This window comes from Amphibalanus amphitrite, unplaced genomic scaffold, assembly GCF_019059575.1.
Source record: "Amphibalanus amphitrite isolate SeventyFive unplaced genomic scaffold, NRLGWU_Aamphi_draft 000396F_arrow, whole genome shotgun sequence".
Taxonomy (NCBI): domain Eukaryota; kingdom Metazoa; phylum Arthropoda; class Thecostraca; order Balanomorpha; family Balanidae; genus Amphibalanus; species Amphibalanus amphitrite.
Window position 1 is genome coordinate 1,634 of NW_024881890.1, and position 22,757 is coordinate 24,390.

Consider the following 22,757-nt stretch of genomic DNA (forward strand, 5'->3'; position numbering starts at 1 on the left):
CAGCCTTTCCCGTGGCGGAACCGCGGCGCGGACAGTGCTCTTTGAAGGCAGCGAGTATGCAGAATACTGATTTCTCGCTGACACTCTTACAAAGTAGCGCGCATTGGACAGTCACCAGGCGTACCTACTGAAACTAAATGTAGCGGACGGCTGTTGAGTAGACTGGGTTCCTTTCAGTTCTGTCATTTCAGCACGGACAAACGGAGTTCTTTCAAACCTGATTGAACTGACTGTTTTGCTCTGACTAATCTTATTCTTCTTCTTCAACTCTGGATCGACCAAAAAACCACTGTCAGAGCTAGTGTACCTATACTCAAGTGGTGTTAGGGTTATGTTGAGGACAACCTACACGGTGGGTCTAGAATGTTTGAGAAAACATGTAAGCTCTTTTTTGCTTTTTTTGCTCATACATTTTCTACATAAAGCTAGCCAAAGCCAAAAAAGCAAAATCAACTTTTCTTTATCCCTTCTTGTCTCAGCTTTATTTCCATCCCATTTCCCCTAGCCTCACTTTCCTCCATTCTAATTCTGTCCAATCCTTGCTCCATACGGCTACTTTCATCTAAGAATCACCCTCTGCTAGTTGCGAGAAGTCCGCTCCCGGGCACGCAGGCACTGCGCGCCATCCGACTGGCTCGGCTCGACATTCCACAGGACGCGCAGAGTCCATGGCGCGTCTGTCTGGAAGGGGCGCGATGACCGGCCGCTGCCCGGCCTACCACCGTCCGTCGGCGTCCTCAGCGGAGAGCCGACTGGAGGGCGAGGCAGTACCGCTCTCCTCCTCCGCCATCAGCTCCGGCATGTCCAGCAGCTCGGCGCACATGTTCCGCAGCGTCACCACCTTGGGCAGCTGGTGCTCCACCGTGTCCAGCGGCACGCCGAGCGGCAGCGTCTCGGCGCGCGGGTCCAGCAGCTCGGCCAGCACGGCGGCCAGCTCGCGCTCGGACATGTGCTCGCCGTTGGCCTGCAGCGCTCTGAGCAGCTCCTTCCTGGGCAGGCCGCCGTGGTGGCCGTGCCGGGAGCCGGACTGCGAGGCCAGCGTGTGCAGCGCCCAGTCCAGTTGCCGACCTGACACGGACGACACCGGGCCGTGGTTGATGTACAGCCGGATGATGTCGTCCAGATGCACCTCCTCCACCAGCTCGCCGGTGGCTGCGTAATCGCGGTACCGCACCTCGTTCTGCATGTCATCGATCTCCTTCTCTGTGGGGAAGAAGCCAATGGCGCGCAGCACGTCGGTGACGGTGTGAAGCGGCACCGTCTGGCTGACGGCGCGTCGCTCCAGCAGGTCCTCGCCCTGACACACCAGCTGGGTATAGTAGACCAGGTCCTCCAGCTTCCGGTACAGCTCGCCCTCGCGGCCGCCCTCCAGCTGGTCGTAGAACGGCGTCATTCCCATGCCACCCAGCATGGACATGGCCTCCAGCGACTCGGGGTAGATCTCCCACATGAAGACGCAGCCGTCCTCACCGCCGGCGGAGAACAGCCAGCGGCCGTCTGTGCTGCAGTCCAAGTGCTCCACTTTGTTGGGGTGTCCGACCACAGTAGCTGCCTTGCGCGGGTTGCCGTCGAGCGGCAGGATCTGCAGGCCGATCTTGCCGCTGGTGGAGAAAGCAAGGTACGAGTGCTGCTCTTCAGCCAGTCCCGTGTCGCAGGAGAGGATCCGCGGGATCACCTTCATACGCTCCACTGGCGCACCGTACTGTGGACCCAGCACTACGCGGCGGCACATACGGGTGTGTGCGTTGAACAACTTCATTTTGTACTGAGAGTTGGCGACCAGGATGAAGTCCTCGGTGGTGAGTGGCGGATAGAGCGCCATGCAGAGCGGGATGGCCGACTGCTCCAGAGTGTCGCAGCACAGCACTACCGGATTCTCCTTGGTGCTGTTGACCAGGTCGTACTCGACGAGCACTCGGTCCTCGCCGAGCGATAGCAGCCGAGGACCCGCTGACACGTCCTGTCCGGGCGCAAACAGCAGCTCAACAATGGGTCGGTGGTGGGCGCGCCATCGCGCCAGCACGCCCCACTGGTGTATGGTCACCTCGAAACGGTACACTGACACGACCAGATCATCGTCCCGCGTGGCGAGCAGGTCCGAGTCTGGTGAGAACAGACACTGGGTGATGGCGGCGCGGCTGAGAGTGATTCGGTCACCCTCCGGCAGCAGCGTCAGACCGTCCAGAATGACCAGTTCACCGCACTGCATGCCGACGGCCAAGTGCAGACCGGACGGGGAGTAGGCCAAGGAGTGGACGCGGTTGCTTCCCGTCAGCACTGTCTCCAGGACCAGTTGTTTGTGCTGGAAATCGTAGACCCGCACGCTGCCGTCGTAAGCGCCGATCGCCAGGTAAGGCTTAGTTCGGTTCACGTCCAGGGCTCGCACGGTGACCACGGGGAACTGTGCGATGCGCCTACAGCTGGAGGTGCGCACCTGCACCAGGCCGCAGAACCCGTCGGACGCCGTCACCAGCAGGTCGCGACACGTGAACTCTGCCGCCTCCAGGCTGGCGTCCCCTGGGTACGGCATTTGCTCGCTGTCCATCGAGTCAGTATCGGGCAGTGGGCCGACACTGTCGCCGCCAGCACTGTGCAGGGAGTCGGGTTGTGTGGAGCCCTGTCTGCCCGACCGCACCGGCTGCAGTCCAGATGACAGACACCGCACGGCGGCCAACCCGAAGCGCTGGTACCACTGTCGCAGACGCAGCTGGCCGTCCAGAAACCGCAGCTCTCCGGCCGCCGTGCCGGCACAGATCACACCGTCTGTGACTTGCAGACAGGTTATCTGTGCCTCGCTGATCTTGAGCACCTTGCGAGCCTCCTTCTTGACGGTGGGCTTCAGTTTCTCCGGATCGCACGGGGCCGAGGGACGCCGATCGCTCCACAGAATCACGTAGCCTTTCTCTGTGCCGGTGAAGACTGCGTACGGGTCGTCGCTGGAGAAGGCCGTCTGTGTGAAATGCCCCGGACTGCACTTGAAGTCGGGAGAGTAGGTGCTGTGTAGCTGAGGACAGTGGTGGGCCACCCCAGTATCCGTCATCTGGAAGAAGAGCATGCGGCAGGCGGCGGTGGTGGCCATCACGGCAGAATCCATCTGGCTGACACTCAGGTGGTGATGGAAACCGTGGCCAATGCCAAACTGGTGCACCAATGTGGGCACGGCGCCGTCTATGGTCCAGTCCCAGCAGACGAGCTGCTGTCGTGCACGACCGCCGACCTCCTCCACATTGCCCCACAGGCCGAGGACGTACCGGCTGTCGCAGCTGAACTCCAGCTGTAGCGGACCTGAGAACGCTGCGGACGGAAAGTGCATCTGCAGCGGCGCGCTCATGGCGGCGTCCCACACGATAAGCGCGTTGTCTGGCCCAACATCCCCGGAGACGATCCAGCGGCCATTGCGGGAGGCAGCCAGACCGCACACGCAGTTCCGGTGGCCCTGCAGGATGCGCTGCGTGTTGTTGCCGTAATCGTAGATGACGGCACACTGAGCGGCACCGTAGACCATTAGCTGGCTCTTGCCCGAGGTCAGGTTGATCACCGGAGCTCTGCAGGAGCCGCCGAAGGCCCAGCGCGTCGTCAGCGGCCTGGAGGCGGGCAGGTCGCCCTCGTCGGTGGCGGTGGTGTAGCGGTGCACGCGGCGCCTGGCGCGCTCCTCCATCTCCTCCTCATCCAGGTGCTCTTCGTCCTCGCCCTCGGCGTGCTCGCCGGCCGCCGTCAGGTCCGGCTCAGACTTCTGCAGGTTCTCGATCAGCTCCTCCAGTAGCATCTCGGACTCGGTGACACGGTAGTCGGCGCGCGTGTCGACCATCTGCACCTCCTCCTCGGCGTGCCAGATCTGCGAGAGCACCGAGCGCACCGCCGGCGTGGCCCAGATCTCAGACAGAATGCTGCACACGTGCTTGTCGTCGTTATCGCTTGACCAAATCTGACTGAGGATGCTGCGGATATCGACCTTTTCGACACGCTCCTTCCATATTTCTGAGAGCACCGAACGGAGCTTGGGAGAGCCCCATATCTCAGACAGCACTCCCTGGATGGCGGGAGTGGACCATATCTCGCTGAGAATACTCTTAGGCGGCGGTTCGTTATGATCACTGGACCAGATTTGGCTGAGCACGCTGCGAATGTCCACTTTTTGGACTGGCACTGTCCAGATATCACTGAGGATGGAACGTATCGAGCCAGAGCCCCATATCTCCGACAGTATCGAGCGCACTGCGGGGGTGCTCCAGATCTCACTGAGTATGCTGATCAGTCGCTGTTTGTTGTCGTCACTCCATATCTGGCTGAGAATACTCCGTATGTCGACATGCACCGGCGGATCCGACCAAATATCACTCAGAACACTCTTTGGTTCGACAACTTGCACCACTTCTTCCCAAATTTCTGACAGTATAGCCCGCACAGCAGGATTGGCCCAAATTTCCGACAGGATGCTGTGTATGACCGTCTCATCTCGGGCCCAAATTTGGCTGAGAATGCTTCTTACATCGTGGAACTCAATGGGATCGGCCCAGATCTTCTCTAGATCAAACTGACACTCTGCAGGAGGTGTATCACCTTTTGGCTGGTGTTTCTCGGGAGAAACTATGGGTGCTGGGCCGGGCGGTATAGTCGGTACTCCAGCAGCGGACGAGGATTTGTGCGGGACATCCTTGCGCGAGCCGGCACTGCCTTGCTTCGATCCACCAGGAGATTTTGTGACATGGGTCGCAGACGAACTGATCATCACCGTCGCCACATTCGTATCCGTCTTATCCTCGTCCGCTGCTGACGCGATGGGCTCAGCCTCTGCGGCAGCGGGAGTCACATCCGTGGTCTCGGACTCTGGAGCAGCTGCGGGCACTTCTGGACTCTCCGGGACGACATCAGTCGGGTCATCAACCGGCGATACTTCCGACTGAGGCGGCTCGGCCGAGTTTTCCTCTGGCTCTGGCCTAGGAACGTCTGCCGAGTCGTCTTCCTTCTCAGACATCTCGTCTAAGAATGATTGTGTCCTTTAATTGATGATTTATTAATATCTTAATAAGTTTGCGTACGACACTGATAATATGGTTGCGAGCAAACTGAAAGACTGGTATCCACCGGTTTCTTTACAGACAGTCATGTTACCACTTCAATAAGTTTCAGCATTATCGGTTGAGGGATTCCTTGTTTTTCATCGATTTGAACATGACTCTCAATAAGCCACAGCACCTCCGATTTCGATTTTCAAAATTTGTTGGTTGGTTTCCTCACTTTTCCCTTTTATTTATCCCGAAGTAGGTGAATATATCGTTAACAAACTTACGGTATATCCTTTAAGATCAACATGGTTCAAGGCGACAAAGCAAGAAATATAAATTCACGATAGGGTAACCAAAAAGAGCAGCCTTGTAACGACGTTGAAAACGGTTTTGAACGATGCGCTGTCAGATAGAAATGCAAAAAGAAAGAAAATGGTATGTACAAAACATTTGGTATAAGCTATTATGCTAAATCGTTATCCGGATTTTCTCATTGTTAAGTGTTTACCCCCAAAATAAAAGTTTTTCGTTACTCATGGTCTTTTTTAGCATCTTCACTTTTATCTCTTTTTTCCGTTAATAGTCGTTACTCATCTTGACCTGACCTGCAGTGACCGCTATGCGGCCAAATGGCGTCCTGCTGGCGGATCAGTCACATCCCGACCTCCCGTGACCTCATGTGACCTATGTGCGGTCAGACGGCATCCTTCTGGTGGACCCGTAGCACCCTGACCTCCTGTGACCTTCTGTGACCTTTGGTGACCCCTGTGCTGTCAGACGGCGTTCTGCTGGTGGACCCGTCGTACCCTGACCTCTGGTGACCCCTGGTGACCTCTGTGCGGTCAGATGGCGTCCTACTGGTGGACCCGTCGTACCTGGACGGCCGCCAAGTGTACGGGCAAGTGATCTGCTCGTTCCGCTACGGCCGTGAGGAGGATGAGGTCATGGGCCTCAACTTCCAGAAGGACATCTACCTGGCCTCCGAGCAGGTCTACCCCAGCGTCAACACAGACACGGCCAACATGTCCAAACTGCAGGTGGGTGGACGCTCAGCTCTCCCCCCCCCCCCCCCCCCCCCACACCAGTGGTCTCAGTAGGAGGCGGTGTCAGGGAAAAACCTGGCGTCTCCTCCAGACATATACCGTCGCTGATTACATTACTTTCGCTCAGATGCGAACGCCATTACGGATACAGGTGCAAAATACATGACGATATTACCTGTACTGCATGAAAAATCTTGATCTTTAGATGATGTATTATCCATGTTAATGTACCGAGCCGTCCTTTGCAAATCTCGATACCCACTCTTACATATTAATAATGTCGGTCAATAGTAATCACCCACGGCACGCACCCGCCTCCACCCACTCCCTCTCATCCCTTCCCCCCACTCTGCCGTACAGGAGCGTCTGCTGAAGAAGCTCGGCCCGCACGCCGTGCCGTTCACGTTCCACCTACCCCAGAATGCGCCCTCCTCGGTCACACTGCAGCCCGGCGAGACGGACCAGGGCGCGCCCTGTGGCGTCGAGTACATCCTCAAACTGTTTGTCGGCGACTCAGAGCTGGACAGGTCACACAAAAGGTGAGTCGCTGTGCGAGGAATGGATGCTTGTGTGCAGGGACGATGGAGCTTGTGCATTGCAAACTCAGCAATATTTACTAAATAATAGGTAGCCGTTTCCACGACGGACTATCTGGCGAGTGCACCTAATTTGACGAAATCTGCACCAACTCTCTTTTACAATAATATCTTCACATCGGCCGTTTTCACGACGGAATAGCAGGCATCTATTTAATCCCCATTTAATCCTTTAGTTCCTCAGGAATTTTAGTAGTTCTTTTTAGTAGGTTCCCCAGCTTTCGAATGAATGGTGCGTTAGTTTGCTATTTTTCTATTAAATATCACATCGATTTACTTTATCTAAGGATTTATCACTAATATCAACATAAAGCGTAAGCACAATTATAAAATTATGAAATTATTAAATGCTAGTACGATAGTTAAAAAAAGATACTGAGTTGCCAGGCTACAAAGAATATATTCATTTATGGCGCACGACAGACATTTAGAAAGCAGCGCCCTGTTTTATTGCACGCTGCTAGCCGCTTCCATTGGGTTTTGCAGGCCGACGTCATTGGTCGTTACACGTATGATGTCACGCGACTTGTGGCCTGTCACGGCTCTTTAATGATCTCCACTAAATGAATGCAACAATGGCCTTTTAAGTTGATCTCTGTGGCCATCTGTTTATGGAGCGACCAATATGAAAGTTGGGTGAATTTACCGGGGTTACATGATTATGAGCAAGCAAATGTGTATCAGGAATGGATTTAGGTGGAAAATTGCGCTGGACCACGAGTGCTCGAACGCTCCCAATTCCACGCCGGTTTGGCTTTGGAGCCGAGACAGACGATGCGGGTCAAGGTCACCGCTGGGGTAACGGTGGATTGGCTGCGCCCGAGCACCCGTAACGCGGCACAATTCTCCATCTATGGATTTTCCTATTCGCTCAGCATTGTGATAGGCGTTCGTAATAGCATTTACTCTGCTCATGTACCTATCCCCGGTTATTTAAAAGAAGTTTTTGTGGGGGAATATCACGGCTTTAGGTACTCGGTGGCCCTATTCACGACTTTCAAAGAATGCTCCGATAACTAAACACCGCACAGACCTACTGCATTAGTGAATCTGACAGAAGGTCTGTGGAATTACATCCCCCCTCACCACACCCCTAAAAACTCATCCAGTGTCCAAAACCACTTTATCGACTCGCAAAAAAAACACACACACACACACACATACACACACAAAGCATGGGGCATGTCAGCTCTCAGTTCATTTATCATTGTCTTTACCATGGTTCAATTGCATTGCGCGATTTAAAGCACGTGAGTGCCTATATAGTATATATGTACTATGTAGAAAATAATATCTACAGCAAAACATCCAAAATTACAAAGGCTACAATGCTTAAAAAGTAGGTTCATCAAGGAAGCCCATTTTTACTTGCGTTGTGTTCCCAACCATGCGATTCCAACGCGGGCTATTCGCAACGTCTGTTAAGGCACGTTAACAACTGACAAGCCGCCACCGCTGCCACTTATTCATAGATGGTTGATATCGCAGCTTGGGCGTCAGCAGCGCGGCCCACAACGCGTCGGCGCCAGCGCACGCAGCTGTTGGCACTCGGCAGCCGGTGTTGCGACTTAACGGCCGGCCGGCCCCATGAAGGAGAAGCTCTTGGTGAAGCTTTGTGATCGCCTCATAGCCGCCTTGGATGTCATCTTTCTTGGCAGATCCATCCGTTCAGATGGTGCGGTGCAGTCTGGATAAAGGACGAAGTCCAACGCCGCTAACCCCGCGACCGCCACCCCACAACGTGGCCGCAGACCGAACGGGCGTGAGGGCCGTAAGGGCCACCCCGCCATCCGGTAGGTGGCTGAGCAGCCGGGCGCAGCGGCGCCTGGGCGGCGGCCGCGCTGAGATGAAGTCCCAAACCGCCATGTCGCCATCACCGCCATCACCATTGCTGCAGCTGTTCCCAACCGCCTCAATCGCCGCCGTTTTGCCAGCAGTCGCGCCGCGGAATGGCAGAAGCTCCAGAGTAGCCTCCAGCGCCCCTCTCCGCACGTGTGCAGGTGCACTGCGCCGCCGCCGGGTCCGACGTCCAGGCAGAACATGATATTTCCATGCTGCTCCGACGGTGGGCTGGTCTTGTTTGGGCGTTCCTCCACTGTGACGTCGGTCACGCCTGCCCCGGCCAGGGCGCAGAGGCCGACGTGTCACCATCCGGTTGCAGTCCTCAGTCGGGTCGCAACGTGTACCTCTTCCGCAGCGTGGAGCGCGCTCCCGCTGGGCAGCGATACAGCCAAAAGTAGCATAGCATGCGGGCGGCCAGCGCTGCGCCGGACAGCGGACCCCTGCCGGGGGTATGCCGGTCTCGGCCATTAGCGGGGTCGTCGGGGCCGAGGCTGTACATACAGCTGGTGACCGCGTGAGCCGCCAATCGAAGCTCACGGCTTATAAGCTCGACGCGGGCATCACACGCCGTCCCGATGGGAGCTCCACGACGCCGCCGCGAACTCCAGCGCGGCTCGCAGCGCGAAGACCAGTACGGACGGCCGGGGCAAACGGTGTGCGGGAGTCGCAGGCGACGTTCTGCGGACAGAAAGGGTTGGGCATAAGCTGGTCGGCAGGACACTCTTGAGCCGAGCCTTTGATGTAATTACAGATGATCCAGAAGCATGCACAAAAATTCATGACACACTATTCTCATTTATGTATTTGCTACATATGATATGATATACCAGCTCATGATCAGTGACGCATTCTGGGCAATATGTTCTAAAGTGAAGTAACTGAAGTTACAGCTAAAAGCTTAAAAAAACAGCTTAAAAAACACACACACACACATTCGATAGCTTATGAGAATAACATGCCTTGTGTGCTTTATGCTTAATGCAGGAAAATATTTTTTCCACTTTTTTAGAAACAGCAAAAGAGTTGTCAACAAGCCATGTCAACTATCTAAGCAATTTTTATGGAAACTGCTCTAGCTAGCTTAAAGTTCCACAACGTTTCCGGAGCACCGTACCCAAACTCAGTTCATGTTACAAGAAAAAACAGTAATAATGCCTCCTAATTTTGAATGAAATATAGGTATGAGTAATTTGATTTGGAAAGCAACAAATTTCCGCACATCATTTTAGCAAAATTACTATTTTCTTCAGCCATCAGGTTACACAAAACTATAGTAAACTTTATGATCTAGTTTACACAAAACCAAAGCCCCGATTTTAACAAATGTAGATAAAATTTAAACAATTTTAAAAAATGTATCGTGGAGAAAATGAAAAGTGTAGATTTGTAAAGCCGGGATATTTCAATTTCACGGATTAGGCACTTAAAGAAATATCTTCACCTTTCTTTGAGCCACCAGCCTTCACCCAAGTTTTACACGAATGTAGTGAAGCAGACAATGTGGCAACTCAAAATTGTGATGGTTTGAGATAATTATGACGGTAAAAGAAAAAGCAACACAAGGTTCCTTACCCTCGTTTTTTCACATGGGTTCAGATGAGGCTTCAACTGTTGCCGACCTGAGGAGCTATAGGGACTTGAGCTTTCCAAAACTCAATTTCTAAGGGCACTGAGCAGTGTTTGGCTTTCACACGAATGCGATAGTAAGTTATATGAAGTTGACAAAGCAAGCAAAGCAAAGCATGATGCCCCGCGCGTCCGCCCGCGACCACGCCCCGCGTCCGACTCCCGACCGCCGCGTGACCCGAGGCGCCCGGCGGTCACGTGACCTACCGGCCGGGACTGCAAACGGCCTTCACCACCATTCTTGTATGACGTCATATCCTACTGAGGTGCTGATTGGTCGGAATTAGATACCTGAAGGTAATTATCTGCCGTAGTTATTTTTGTTTCATTGTTTTGCGTGTTTTCTTATATGAAATGTAATTAAAAAATTTGTCATATTTTAATCACCATTAAAACATAACTGAATAGGTATAAAAGAGAACTCGATATATACTTTCCTTGTTTTTAAGAATTCCGGAATTAGATACCCGAGGGAGCAAAGAGGGAGCAAGTTGCCACGCTGATTTAATACCTCATAGTCGAAAGGTGGGCTACTAGAACCAAAAATTGCTGTGTTTGTAAATAAATAAGTGATTTGAGGGCAAAAAATGCCCGGATTTAAACTTCTAAAATTATTTTGAACATGAAATATTTCAGTTTGAGGGATGTTAACCCGCGCACCGACGGGGGTCTGCGCCAACTTAGTACCGACGGGGGGGGGGGGGGGCGGATGACCGCCCCCCCCTGAGATCTCGAGAACGAAGCAAGATAGCGACAAGCGGTAAACGGCATCGGATACGCACGGTCAAGATCTACAATTTTTACCAAGATCATTTTCAGGTCAGGTCAAAGATGACGTCACAGGGGTCGAAAAAGTCAAAATGGCGGCGCTAAATATGGAGAGAGTTTTTCTCAAATAACTTTCGAATTAGTCAAGATAGGAACAAACTAAGGGCATCATCGTGATCCTCTCGTCAATCCGCATCGAATGATATATATGTTGACCTCGAAAGGTCAAGGTCAAAGGTTGACCTCAGGTCACGTGACCTCGAGGTCATCATGTATATCATTCGATGCGTCTTGACGAGCTGAACACAATGAGACCATCCACGCGTCTGTATGTTGTTCCTGTACGGAGTTATTGGCCAAAAACCTTTGGTGACCTTTGATGACGTCACATGACCTCACAGCTGCCCAACAGCAAAACAGACCTCAAGGTAGTGAAGGTTAATCGTATATGAAGTCATGTATGGTATATGGGGCCATTCCGACCCGTTTTAGTGGTAAAAACAGGGAGTTGATTTTTCCCCCATTGACTTATAATGGGGAGGTCGCGAAATTGACCTGACCTTAGGTCACCGATATCAAAATTCCGAGATATACAAATTGTAGCTACTAATGACCTAATAACATCCTGCGACTTTCAAAGGCCTCCGACATCTACTGTAGCTCTGGCACGGTGACAAAGTTGCAAAAAAGTGACTTGAGGTTGGGTCATTCAAAGTGACCTGGTGACCTGACCTTGAAAGGTAGGAGGTTCAAACTTGCACACCATGTGTAAAATTGATAAGGGAATAGTCATACCAAATTTCGCGGCGCTACGCGCCGCGGTTTTCCCGCTATTCGCGAAAAACCTCAGGGGGGGGGCGGATATCCGCCCCCCCCGTCGGTGCGCGGGTTAAGGCCTCTAAGGGTAGGTACTTTTTAGGTATCAAATAAGTTCCTCTGCGAAAGTTCCATCGTGAAAACGGCCAGTGTGTACCAGATAACCGTCTTGAAAACGGCTATTCACGTCTAGATACCGATAGATCTCTTGCTGATATTTTTTTTTTTTGTAAATTATTTCCTTTAGCCTCTTGATTAGGAAAGGAATTAGCAGGTGCGCATTATGTAAACAGAAATTGTCCCGAACTTTTTTGCTGCAAAAGGGGCAAATAAAGCATCTTATAAGTTTGAAAATATCTTAGAATGCTTGAAACACAAATGATCCTTGGACAATCTAATTTTCGCTTGCAGCTGCAGCTCTTGGATTCCTCAATTGCGAATAAACCAAATGGAACAGGATTTGCTTTTATCATTTTAGTTTCATTTGCATAATTACGACGCGTTAGCCCGGTTGGGTGACTCACCAAAGTGTCACGTTGTCGGCGGAATCTCATTACACCCCTAATTGTCGACCCACATAGAACCGCCGCGTGCGCTACGTGCGGCAGCTCCTAACGACGGCGCTCGACCCCACGCCGTGAGACTTCCTCACAGCTTCCGCAACTGCTAGCCGAATCAACTGGAGTTCAGTCAATGTATGGCAGGAAACGATAGCAGCGCATCGCTACTCAATTGTGGAACATCCGCAGTCCTGCGGCCAGTGGCAAACGTTGCGTTTTATCCAGCTCTTTATTACCTTCGCTAATCCCTTCACTGCTGCACAATCTGACGCCTTCTCCCGGTGTATCCCTGTTCGACAGGGCGACTGTGGCGCTGAACATCCGAAAGGTGCAGTACTCGCCGTCCAAGGGAGGCCGACAGCCGTGTACCGTTGTCAGGAAGGACTTCATGCTCAGCCCCGGGGAGCTCGAGCTCGAGGCCACGCTCGACAAACAGGTCAGTGGAGTCATCATTAAATGTCATTTGTTACAGCTTATAGATATAGTTGCGTTACGAGTCTATAGCCGATCCATGCTGCGTCTAAAATCGCACCGCTTTGCGCTCTGGCGCGCGCCCATTGTACTATATCAAGATCATTTAGCTTCGCTGTGTTCAGCGGCCCATTGCTGCCGATCTGGTAATTGCGAACCGTTGTCTACGCTGCTAGCTCGGTGTTAGATGTCGGTTGGTACCTCGGACAGAATCGGTCGGGCGTGTCGAGACGATGGAAAAAGAGAGCCATTACTACTGGAGCAGTCGGTTGGCGTTTGTGTCGATATCGGCTAGCAGCGCAGGCTCCTATCGGACAAAGGAGAGCGAAGTGTGCCAATTTGCCGGTCAGCTAGGGCAGCAAAGCGCAATAAAGCCGTCACACTCAAACACACACGCACCAATGTGTGCCAAACAGTGTACGATATCGAACCAGAAAAACGTAAACAAATGTAGTGGAATGGTTACGTGGTCTGTCGATGCGCATCAAAGACCTATAGTCCAAGCGGATAATCGCCTTTTGTGTCGGTTCTTGCATTCTGCAGTGTCAGCTTTGAGCTGTTATGTCGTTTCACGGTCTGTGGCCATCAAAGCTGGGTCAGAGCTGTGGTTGGAGCGGGCCGTGACTGAAAAGAAGTCCAAATGTTTGGTCAGCTCTATCGGATATAGAGAGGGATTATTCGAAAGTTTCTAGCCTGCCTGCTACTGGAAAAATGCAAAGTTCTAAGTTGCGAAAAGGCAGACGACAGACCCCGCCTACTCACCGATTTTAATTGGCAATAATTTCGTCCACCGTCACTGAATACTTGTCTTTTGAAGGGTACGTAGGTTACTGGGTGGGCGTGGCAGTTCAAATCATGGAGTCCTTACCACAGTTCAAATCATCTATCGACACCACCCTTTCATCCTGCAGCCGCCACCACACGGAGCTTAAAGGGACTATCCCACCTTTAACATGGGGTTTGAGTTGAGATAGCCAAGTTTGCGGCGAGGTTCAGAAACCACTTTCTATCTAGGTTGCAACCCCCGCGGCCTTCATGGTGATGAAGAAATTCGTTCCCTTCATTTGAAAATGGGCCTTGTGCAAGGCCCTATCTTCAACATGGAGCGACCGTTAGTGTGACGTCACCTCGTTTAGTCATTCTGATTTAAATGGGTTTGTTCGTTGAAAAATCGCTTAAGACTTGGTCTGAACTTTGTTGTGGTGCCTACAGAGTAAACAGAATCAGCTTTATGACAGTAATGTGGCCTGGGGAAGGAGGTAATTTTGGGCTGTGACGTCACATATTTGAAAGTTTGTGTTTGGAATATGGGAAGCCTAAGATGTTTAATGAAAAATAAATGCCAGAACCGTGTTCCTGGTCATCCAATCTATAAAGTCGGGCACAATTTAACTGGTTTTAACAACATTTTAGAAGGCGGGATAGTCCCTTTAACTAAAAGGGACTTACTATATGTTTATTGGAGTACAACTCAACGAATGAATTGCTACTTATGTAGGCACGGCTCTCGCGAGATTAAGCGGTAGGTTTTGTACTTTTACATTTCCGGTTATATCTCAGAAACTAATCGGTCTACGATGAAGCCATTTTATACGATCATGGCCGGCTTGTGAACCAACAAGTCGATCGCATCTTCAACACTTAAAAGCTTAGAGGACGAAGATTGGTATAGCCTGAAGTACACTAAATTTTATAGGTGCAAAACCTACCGCTAAAACCCGCGAGACCTGTACCGATGTTTTCTTCCTTTTACGTATTTTACCACTTCAAAACATTATCAAGCCTGCTACTTGAAATAACGAATATATTCTCACAAAAACAAACATTCGAGAGGCAATTGTATGCTCATACGTGATTAAAGTCGGATATAATGGGAGATGGCTCTAGCGCTCCTCGTTATATAACTTGTACTTGCTGGAGTAGGCGAGAGGGGCGTGATACTGAGCTGCGCAATCCGTACAATAATAATGCTCCATCGGTTGATGCACTCGGCTGGCTTGCAGTGACAGCCATGAATATTACATAACGGTGAGGACTAACGTCTTCTGAGCAGCGGGGAGTCCACTGCGGAGTGATTGGAAACATTCAGGCTGGTCTGGGAGCGGTCAGACGGGCGATGGAGGGAGCTAATATCCAAAGTCGATTAGCATTGAGCCCAAATAACTACATCATCGTATAGCTGTACTTTTTTATAGAAGGGTCGGTAGACCATGCATTCTATCAAACAGCTTCTCAGCTGCATATGATAAAATTCGTGATAACTACCAGCTCACTCATTAAAATAACGTTCACTCAACGAACTGACAACGCAGAGCATGAATAAAAAAGAAACAGCAAAATATGAAAATCCAATGCGATAGGCGAGAAAATGTGCCTGTCACCGTTTCATCGTATTATGAAAAGTTACACATCATTGAATCAGTAGAATCATCCACAAAAAGAGTCTGTTGAGTTGCTGCTGGCTATGAATACTTCCAATGTTCATGTGAATGCCTGTTTTTATTCCTGTTTATGATAAAACGGCATCAGTTTTTGGATGCAGATGCAAAGACAAAAAATACTGGAAGTACCTAAACAAAAAAACTGAACAGAACAAAATGCTCTGGCACTTAGCTTTTTGCTTGTTGACTGCAATCAGGCGTAACCATTGACCTATAATAAGTATAGACAGACTACACTGGCTTAACCCGCGCCCTGCTGGGGGTCCTGGATTTCCACGCCCTGCTGGGGGGGGGGGTGTTTGAACACCCCCCTTCTAACTCGGCTCCTGGGCCACGTAGCGATACGCGGAAGGCGGCGTTCGAAAGAGCGTCAAAAATAATGAGGAAATCACTTCGGTCAATTTTTTGGTCAGGTCAAAGGTCAGGTCACCAGAGGTCATTGAAGGCAAAATTTCGCCGATTTCCAGGTCGAATGTCGAAAATTTCCAAGAAGCCAACGCATAACTCGGGAAACAATAGAGCTACAGCGCCGCGGAAAAGCGCATTCGATAGCCCTATTAACGCCCTTTCTGAGTAATTCTCTCAGATTTGACCTACCGTCAACGGTTTTGCCTGCAGGGGGCAAAAAACTGCAAAAATAGCCGATTTTTTCGGAAACAGTTTTTCTGCAATAACTTTTGACCCAAGCCTTGTACGAGCTTACTTTTACCGGCATCGTGTTCCTCTCGTCAAGACGCATCGAATGAACTATAACTTGACCTTGAAAGGTCAACTTGAAAATTTGACCTCAGGTCAAGGTCATGACCTGACCGGAAAGGGTCATGTTGCATATCAGTCGATCCGTATCGTCGAGCTGAACACATCTAAGGCGTTTTCATCGCTCTAGCATGCCTCTATCAAAAGTTATTTGCGAAAAACTGTTAGATACCATTCGTGACCTAAGATGACCTCAGGGCATAAACAGGGGTCACGGACACCATTTTCATGTCCAGTGTGTCTAAAACACTTGTAATTCAGTGTTTGGGAGTGTTTATAATGTCTTTCTTCCAAAAGAGGCGCATTTCAATTTTCTCCCATTGACTTATAATGGGGAGGTCGCAAAATTGACCTGACCTTAGGTCATCGATATCAAAATTCTGAGATAAACATTTTGTACATGCTATTGCTCTTAGCAATCGCTGAAAGTTTCAAAGCGATCGGTCACTCGGTGTAGCTATGACAGACATTGAAACTTTTTATGAGGTGAGGTCACTTCAAGTGACCTGGTGACCTGACCTTGAATGACCTTGGTCTGAAATTTTCACAACATGTGTAGAATTGATGTATGATAAGGTGTACCAAAAACGGCGGCGCTCCGCGCCGCCGTTTTTGAGATATTCGCGAAAAACCACAAGGGGGGGTGTTCAAACACCCCCCCAGCAGGGCGCGGGTTAATCAGCGCCTGAAGGCCGTTCCCGCTGAGCGACACTAGCGCCACCGTACGTGTAAGGGCACGAACTAATGACACAATGCTTTGTCTATGGGAAAAACGCGAAAGTTCATCAACTTCTTTCTCGTAAATAACACGACGGAACGAAACGAGACTGCGTCTACAATGTAGAAGCGTCCAAGCTTAATCACTTGAACATAGCACAAAGTCATAGGGTGAGGGACACGGCACGCGCCACGTGCCAACTAAGTGGTGCCAAATTTGTTCGATCAACAATAACTTTACAACGACTGGGTTGATTGAGCTGAAACTTGGCATGTCGGTGGACATGCAAATGATAATGCATTTCCACGTGTCACGGTTTGGGTGCTGCTGCACGTGCGCACGCGCAGGGTACGCTTCCAGATCTCGAGAACGGCTGGGCCGATTACGCTCAAATTTGGTACGTCGTTAGGGACCGTTTGACAGGGTGCCGTGCACAAGTCAGTTTGGGTCCAGCTTGCACGTGCGCACTCGCGAGGGGTTACTTCCACATCTCGAGAGTGGCTGGGCAGATTGCGCTCAAATTTGGTACACCGGTAGTGACCGTTTAAAAGGGTGCCATGCTCAAGCCCGTTTGGGTCTAGTTTGCACGTGCATACGAGCGGGGCCACTTTCACATCTCGAATGAGCGGCTTTGCCGTTGCGCTCAGAATCATAAATTATTGATCCGTTAAAGGAGTATTCGGCTTCACTATCACGTAGTTTTGCAGGTCTCATGCGCGTTTCTCTTGATGATTGCGAATTCGATTAAGACAGTTTGTTAGTTGATATAACATTATGTATTGTGTATTTAAGATGAAGCTCAGCAGTAACATTCATGACATCATCAAAGCATCGTCAAATCATATGAACTATGAATACATAAAAATAATGTACATGGTAGTAGAGACTGTGGGATGAGTGGCGATATAGGTACTCATACCAATCTGAGCGCACAAAATTATGCATCATTTCATTCACCCATGAGCCTCTTTAACCCGCGCCCGAGTGGGCCTTTCAGCCAGCTTCGCCATAGTGATGGGAGGAGGGGGCCGACGTATTTGTCCACGCCATATTATCTCGCAAAGGAAGAAAGGTATAAAGATGCGGAAAAGGCAGTAGGTAGCTCGCTACAAGGACTTTGAGAATCATCAAGACAATTTTTCGATCAGGTCATCGCTAAAGGTCACTGGTGTCTGGTGATCACCAAAAGTTCACGAATTCTGGTTTTCGATTTTAACAACGTTCCACAAATCAGCGCACACACAAGTAAATGAGTATGAGTATGAGTATGTTTCGTGCTTTTACAATTTCCATAATCCAGAAACATCGCGCGAACACCTGCCTGGAGCAAAGCTCTAAATTCAATGCAATGCAAAGAATTTAAATGGAAGCTGATATGAGTTCTTTACAAGCTGGGTGCGAATGCATCCTTACATATCCTGTATCTGATCTGATAGCAGCGTGTGAGCTCGACAACACTTCAGGCTTCCTTCATTCGCAAAAGGGGAGTTGTTTTTCACATTGCTAGCATCGACAGGTCATTTCGAGTCGGCCGGTCCCTATAGCAAGACGAAAGGATAGGCGAGTCAAAATCCAGGGTTTGACGCTCTCCGTTTAACATCAGTCGTCCGGTGATATATTTCAGGGCACTGTGCTATCATAGTTCTGGGCTCTTCGGCCTTCAGGTCTTGCCAATATTGATCGTTTTGAATCCTAAGTTTGAAGGCACAACGGGGAACTAGGTTTACGATTGCCAAAAGTGAAATACTTTCCGTGCCAGTTGAATCCGCAAAATTGCCAGTCTACATGACCTCTACGTCTACCGCTACCATGAATGACATTACCTGACCTGACCTCGAAGCAACTTACATAGCTCTTACAAACAATAGAAAACAGTTGATTGGAAATCACTGTTTTGTTTCTACACCTTGCGACTTAACCCGCGCCCCGTTGGGCTCTGCCGAGCAACGCGCCCGGTTGGGGGGGGGGCATTTTGGCCCCCCCCCTAAGATCTCGAGAACCACGCAACATAGCGACAAGCGGTAAACGGCGTTGGATAGCCCCAACGGGGAACTACTTTGTGACCCAATTTTATTGACCTAGGTCAAACCGATGACGTCACAGGTCAGGTCAAAGGTCCAATTTTCACCGTTTACAGGCACTTCAAGAAATGCGTTGTAAAATCGAGTAAAATGCATTTCATTGAAAATCATCGATGGGGAAATGTTCTTCAAACACATATTTTGCTATTTGAGGTCACTGATACCAGGTCAGGTCACAGAGGTCAGGTCACGGGGGGGTCACAATATGAAAGTGTCGTGTGATACATGTTTTATGGTCCATTTTACATGACAAATGCGATTATATGGGTCAGGCAGCCTTTGGGGCCAGCTTAGATCACGTTTTGGTCAAGGTCAGGTCAAGGTCAGGTCAAGGTCAGGTCAAATTAGGTCAAATTTCAAAGTTAATATTTTTGCATAAAATGGGTATCGAATCGATGCAGCTCGTCACGGGGAGTTCAATGGTGGTCTTTGTTTTGCCGTACGTGGTCTAGAAGTGCTAAAAATTGAGTTCAAAAATTTGACGTCATCATTTTTGAACAGTTTTTTCGCTATAACTTGGCCAAAAAACGAGATATCGATCTGAAATTTGGTATGTATATAGAAGAGCGCTGGGACTATCACATATATTCCGGTTTTTTCGAAATTCGGAAAATTTTTGGAATTTTCCAAAGTTTTTCTAAAAAAATCAATTTTTTGAATTTTTTTGGTCAAAAACCAAAAATTTTGAAAATCCGAGATAGCAGTTTTGTAGCGCCGCTTTTTGTCTACTAGACCATATAAAGAACTTTGAAATTGCTTGATAACTGTAGATTTGGTGAGCGTTTCAAGATTGCACGTTTTTTGCTCATTTTTGCTCGAACATGACCTCAGTTTGACCTCAATAACTCCTGACCTAAGGTGACCTAAGACTTGAAATTTGGTGTGAAGGTGTCAAATTGATGCCCGGGAAGGTACTGAAAATTTGGCGGCGCTGCGCGCCGCCGTTTTCCTGCTATTCAGGAAAAACCACAGGGGGGGGGGGGCCAAAATGGCCCCCCCCAACGGGGCGAGGGTTAAAAGATTACCGAATAATTACATATGGGAGCAATTTGTGACAGATACCCTTGATGCTGGCGGTATTTAAGAAAACTTTTGTTACCTAGACCAGTTATAAATTCATGCTATTTTTGGAAGTTACCATGCAACGGTGTATGTAACTATACCTACACCGTTGTATTTAAATATGCGTGCCTCAATTTTGTTTCTTTTCACAGCTGTACCACCACGGCGAAAGCGTTGCGGTAAACATCTGCATCCGCAACCATAGCAACAAGACAGTGAAGCGCATCAAGTGCTCCATCCAGCAGGGCGTCGAGGTGTGCATCTTCTCCAATGGCAGCTACAAGGCCACGGTGGCCAGCTTCGAGACCGAGTGAGTGCGGACAGGGTTTGGGGGAAGATGGTACGGGTACGGGTGCGATGAATCAGATGACCGAATGACTGGATATGACTGTGGTGTGTGACGCTGAAAACTACGATGTTCTTTGCTGGGCTAAGCAGAGGCTCTGCACTGCGTTTTTCAAGCATGTCGAGCTCAATTCAGCTGGCGCCCGCTACTTTCTGATCGATCGATGAACGTTACATTGCTCGGACGAAGCCTTAGTTGTTTGCTGAGGAAAACAGATACGGATTTGTGATAAACCTCCCTTTGACCTCAGAGAGGGATGTCCGGTTGAGCCCGGCCAGTGCCTTCAAAAGGTCATCATGATGACTCCCAGCCTGGAGAACAACAACCGGCGCGGGATCGCGCTGGACGGCAAGCTGAAGCAGCAGGACACCGGACTCGCCTCCAGCACACTGTGAGTCCGAGGATGGAAGAAGGGCGAAGCGTCTATCTATGTACTCTGGGCGAAGCCACATACGGCTGAGATGCGAGGAGTCCCTGGACGAGCGAGATATGGTTTTAAAAAGGTAAGAGTGAGATACTAAAGCACGCAGAGCTTACAGCCGAAGACGCTGTGATCCTGGACAACGGTATACTGCGGTTGAAGGTGTTAGTTGGGAGCCTGGTGCTGCGGGTGGGAAGCCGTTATTACCGGGCGCAAAAACTCTCCGCGAGCTAGACAGTTTTGAGTCTGAGACAGTCGGGCTCAGAATTATAGGTCAGGTTTCAGAAGGTAAGATAGGAGGCGCGACATAAAAGCTGCGAGTGAGAAATTCGGTAGAAACTGGTTCGGAATGGATCTGAGAAATGCAATTAATTACATACCACGGGGGGTCGGGGTCCTATCTGGCTCGCGTAATGCATGTGCCACGCACAAATTACCCATCTTACGCTGTTCTGCCACAATTCTGCCAATATCACGCCATATGACACAAGTTGTGCCAATTATCCACCGACTTCCTCAACATCACTCGCAGCGCTGCCTACCGAGACGGAGCTTACTGTTTACCAACTGCATGCCGTGCTCTGCGCTAGATAGCACCCGACCTCGACCTGCATTACTGACAAAACCTAGCGCAGGACATGACCTCGTCGTTTGTCTGTGCCGTCCAGGCTTGCCAACCCGGACCAGCGGGACGTATTCGGCATCGTCGTCTCCTACTCGGCCAAGGTGAAGCTCTTCCTCGGCGCCCTGGGAGGAGAGCTGGTGGCCGAGCTGCCCTTCGTCCTCATGCATCCGAAGGTCAGTGCGTATGACTTTAGCACGTGAATAATTGACGTTCGTAAAAGCGGGGAAACATGTGTATAAATAAACGTGGTCGTTCAATGTTCAATGTGCGTAAATGTAGTTATACGTTCTTCGTTCTTGCGTTAGCAGACCTCCCTCGCCACCCCTCCCTCAGCTGCAACCACTGCATGCTCCTTTCCTTCGTCATCACTAATCTTCTGTTATAGCTAGCTCGTCTCCCCTCCGAAATCACTCCCTCACCGTCGCCCGTGTGCCGGCAGCCGAGCGCTCAGAGACCTCTGCAGCATGTGGCCAGCAGCGAACAGCTGGAGACGTTCCGCAGCGACAGCATCGACCTGGCCGAGTCAGACGCGCCTCCGGCCACCCACGGCAACGGCGGGGGCCTGACCGAGCCCCTGACTGGCCTCCGTCTCCGACACTAGCCGGGTAGCCGTACCGCAGCGGCGGCCAAGCGGGCTCACCCGAGCTGGAAGCAGAAGCTTGAAAAGTCAGAAGTGAATGTTTCGCTTACAAGGAGGTTCGGGTTGTCCTTCGAGATTTGGTGGCAGTTGTCGAAACTCGGAGTTCAAGATCAAAATAAAAAATAAAAATGGCACCACAAGAGAACCTATTGTGCATTTCAATACCAAAGAGAAAAACATTTTTTGCTGTGGTATCAAGGAAGGTCTTACCGAGGACTTGGAAAGCGGTTCGACCGTAATTGGTGCATCATACGGAGCCGCGGGCTCCTTCGGTGTGATCGCGACTAATGGTGTTACTTGGTGTGAAAGCTAATGTATTTTGTCAGACACCTAACCAAGGACTTGGGAAACGGTTAGGATCTGCACCTGTGATCGCCGTGTACACGCTATCAAAACAATATCCCGATGTCTTGTCTTGTACAGATGTTACGTGCGAAGCAGCCGTTTTATTTACCGCAACAGAGTTGTACGGTTTGATGTCCAGATGTAACGTGGTTTAACTTCACCAACTACCATATCTGTTCCGTGTCCCCCCCCCCCCCCCACTTATGCAACACGACCTTCCGGCTATGTCTGTAATGAAAGCAATTGTAACCCGTCTAGCCTGACCGGAAAACAATGAATACACCCTGCGAATGTACCAGAACTGTCTTTTCTTTACTCCAAATACGGGTAGAACACAATTCCAATCCAAGCGTCTTTTGTCACCTCGTGGCTCAGGCGGCGTTAGAGGGGTGGAGATGTAAAGAAATCAATCTTGCCTCGATGCATTATGATCCCACACCGTCACGACGTTGGAGTCGCATCAGATTTACTTCGTGAATTTTCCATATTCTGAGACACACTTCGGGTCCATTGATTAGATGTCCCTGCCGAGCCGAGCCGCGCACGGCTCCGAGTCCTCTCATTCCATAGCGACCGACATGATAACGTCATCAG

General features: G+C 50.2%; 2 protein-coding genes across 2 annotated transcripts; one reads left to right on the forward strand and one right to left on the reverse strand.

Annotated features, from left to right (window-relative positions):
* Nucleotides 1-715: 715 nt before the first annotated feature.
* On the reverse strand, nucleotides 716-4,975 carry LOC122390454 (cilia- and flagella-associated protein 251-like). The gene is made up of 2 exons (XM_043383403.1): nucleotides 4,490-4,975; nucleotides 716-4,030 (listed from the first exon to the last, which is right to left on the reverse strand). The coding sequence occupies exons 1-2, from the start codon at nucleotides 4,973-4,975 to the stop codon at nucleotides 716-718; spliced, it is 3,801 nt and encodes a 1,266-aa protein (XP_043239338.1).
* Nucleotides 4,976-5,403: 428 nt separating this feature from the next.
* On the forward strand, nucleotides 5,404-22,455 carry LOC122390440 (arrestin homolog). The gene is made up of 8 exons (XM_043383394.1): nucleotides 5,404-5,410; nucleotides 5,853-6,043; nucleotides 6,410-6,588; nucleotides 12,558-12,693; nucleotides 19,939-20,096; nucleotides 20,383-20,523; nucleotides 21,222-21,351; nucleotides 21,618-22,455. Exons 1-8 carry the CDS (start codon nucleotides 5,404-5,406, stop codon nucleotides 21,777-21,779), a joined length of 1,104 nt encoding a protein of 367 aa, XP_043239329.1. The 3' UTR covers nucleotides 21,780-22,455.
* Nucleotides 22,456-22,757: the final 302 nt, after the last annotated feature.

Bases quoted from the DNA above. Each gene is read 5' to 3' on its own strand.
- LOC122390454 (XM_043383403.1), bottom strand. From the start codon at position 4,975: ATGTCTGAGAAGGAAGACGACTCGGCAGACGTTCCTAGGCCAGAGCCA. The intron at 4,031-4,489 runs GTAAGAAGCATT...CCCGCCATCCAG, and splicing joins ATCCCATTGAGTTCCACGAT to GGAGTGCTGTCTGAGATATG.
- LOC122390440 (XM_043383394.1), top strand. The intron at 12,694-19,938 runs GTCAGTGGAGTC...TTCTTTTCACAG, and splicing joins AGGCCACGCTCGACAAACAG to CTGTACCACCACGGCGAAAG. The intron at 20,097-20,382 runs GTGAGTGCGGAC...CTTTGACCTCAG, and splicing joins GTGGCCAGCTTCGAGACCGA to AGAGGGATGTCCGGTTGAGC.